The sequence below is a fragment of the Sphaeroforma arctica genome (assembly GCF_001186125.1).
Source record: "Sphaeroforma arctica JP610 unplaced genomic scaffold supercont1.1316, whole genome shotgun sequence".
Lineage (NCBI taxonomy): Eukaryota > Ichthyosporea > Ichthyophonida > Sphaeroforma > Sphaeroforma arctica.
This window is the reverse complement of record NW_014039242.1, coordinates 12,393-15,082: the sequence shown is the minus strand read 5'-3', so window position 1 is coordinate 15,082 and position 2,690 is coordinate 12,393. Positions and strand designations below refer to the sequence as shown.

General features: G+C 39.4%; 1 protein-coding gene across 1 annotated transcript in view; it reads right to left on the bottom strand.

Annotated features, from left to right (window-relative positions):
- SARC_10599 (hypothetical protein) overlaps nt 1-2,690 on the bottom strand; it is a gene marked incomplete at both ends in the record, with an annotated part of 9,456 nt that overhangs the window by 2,274 nt on the left and 4,492 nt on the right. Inside the window, 2 exons of the mRNA XM_014295354.1 lie at nt 930-1,047; nt 2,333-2,471. Of these exons, the coding sequence (XP_014150829.1) occupies nt 930-1,047; nt 2,333-2,471 (257 nt within the window). The remainder of the gene's footprint in view (nt 1-929; nt 1,048-2,332; nt 2,472-2,690) is intronic.

The window sequence follows — 2,690 nt, the reverse complement described above, 5'->3', positions numbered from 1 at the left end:
TGTGTGTGTGTGTGTGTGTGTGTGTGTAGTGTGTGTGTGTGTGTGTGTGTAGTATACTATATATATATATATATATAGCTTATGGTCTCATAAGCAGTGTTGCTATCGTATTTGAACTCAGAAGTCTGAAGGCAAAGTTCATATCTGATCAAAATTCGGCAAGAACAAGACCTAGATAACTTAAGTTACTACTCACACCCGGGAACACACACCAACAACAAGAAACGTAGTATGTTATTTCCTCTGATAATAATTGACAACATTAAGTATAGTGAGCACATCTATTTGGTATACGATTTTAAGGCTTCCAGGAATACGACCATTGTCTCATATTAGTATACCTATACGTAGAACAGAAACGATACAAGCACATGCTACCCCATACGTGTTGTAATATGTATGTATAATGTGTATATGCAGTATATGCAAATATATGTATATATATGTATGTGTATTGTGAGTTGATTAATTTTGTACAGGTTTGGGGATGTGGTATGTATGCACATGCGCTAGATTTACCAACGTCAGCATAGTACATAGTCATAGTGTCTACATGCAGCACTATGCTGGTAAACAGGTGAAATGAAACTTGGCGAAATTGCATACACACACATAGCAACATTCACACTCACATGCAACTATGCATGTGCTTACATACACGTATGCAACGCCAGGGGGTCAATACTGCCTTGAAAGAAACCATTCGGAATCATACACATGTTTATACACGCGCATGCAACGACATATACAACCTTAAGGGGAAGAATTCGGATGTAAGCAAATCTATACTACACTACAAAATATATATAAACGCATGCAACGACAGGCATGCACAACTGCTTTGAAATACTCAAGTAAATATAACTTACACATGCTCTCACATGGACATGTTCTTACACACGCATGCACCATCGCTGTGCCAATACTACCTTGAAGGGAACAATGCGGATGTCAGGCATATCAACATCTCCCATTGACGACACCAGTTTATTAAAGCGCTGGAAATTGCTCACTCGCAACGCCTCTTTCGACAAGGCTTCTGCCTCACTGCGGGACCAAACAGTAAAAAGAGGCATGGTTACTTATAGGAATTATTCTATAAATGGGATAAAAAATAGGAGAAGTATTGGAATCGTTACCTAAACGAAGTGTTCTAAAAAATAAAGCAATAATTTGTGTTGGTATTGGAACCGTTACTCATATGAAGTATACTAAAACCAGAACAGCCACTTGTAGTAATTACACCAAAATTCGAACAAGAAATTATTGTAAAAATTAATACAGTTACTAATACCGATTATTTCAGGTATTAATCATACTAATATTAATACAAAAATTGGCACAAGAAAATCTATGCTGACTATCGTATCCGTTTTACCGATAACTCAGAACTATTTCGGAGCTGAAATTGTGGCTAAAAAACTAAAAATGGACTGAGTGATCTTTGAATATTCCCAGATAAATACATACTATGATACATTCATTATACTATACATATATCACACATGCATACATACACGAACGATAGCATATGTTCGGCGCTGTGCATCGTGTGCATGCACGCCCGTGTCTAGTCTCCTACTATTTAGTACTGTCAGCTCCTGCGTCGATCTTCACCTATATTGGTTTTATTCGCCGCTCTGCGACCATCCAATATGCGGCGCTTATTGCAAATACCGTACAACATGTGATGCTTTCAAAATAGCGACAACTGTGTGCTACTGCTACCTAGACTTGGCATCGTCACCTACCTACCACACTGTATGGTACCTGCGAACCACACACGAAAAACTACCAGTCGTATTGGGTAATAGTTACCCAGCTACCACTCATTGCATATCTACCACTGTATGTAACACCGACCTATCTACCACCCACTGAACTACAGTTATACATCACCTCCGTACTTACCTACTCCCACGTACTGTTATCGACCTATATATCTACCATCTACTGTGCAACCTTCACAAATTTTCTAGGTACTTACATACCTACCTACCTAACTATCCGTCTATTGGTATAAAATTTACTCGTAAATTCTTTCCTACCAACTCACCACCTGATGTACCACTATCGTATATTGCCTACCTACCTATCACCTGCAGTACTAGCATCTTGCATTGCTTGTCTCATCCTACCTACTACTTACTATAATACCTACCCGTCGATTTTTACCAACCAGCCTACCTCATGCTGTATCACCTTCGTGATCTGCCTACCTACCTACCTACTTATCTACTACTGAAATACCTACCCTCCATGAGTTTTAGCTTAACTATTTAAGGTGCTATTGAAGGACAGTCTTCATGGTGATGGATCAACTTTTACATACCTATTGAGATCGCGGCCGCGGTCTACGGGCAGCAGGCAGAAGCGTGTGCGCCAGAAGTTGATGTGCCGCATGGTACTCATGTGATCCTTCTCTACATACCCCAAGATCATATGATCCATGATGTTCCAATTGGACTCGCCTATAGGCATAGGGATATCGGGGTGAAACAGAAATGGGTTTTTGTGTATAGATATGAAAACAATCATATATGGATATATCAAAGGCCACACATACCAGTTCTCCTCCATTAAATCAAGGGTCATGTGATCTAGAATGTCTCGATTGTATCTCTATACACACGGGATCAAATGTAGTAGATTATGTGTACGGACGCGCAAGTGATATGCACTATATATAT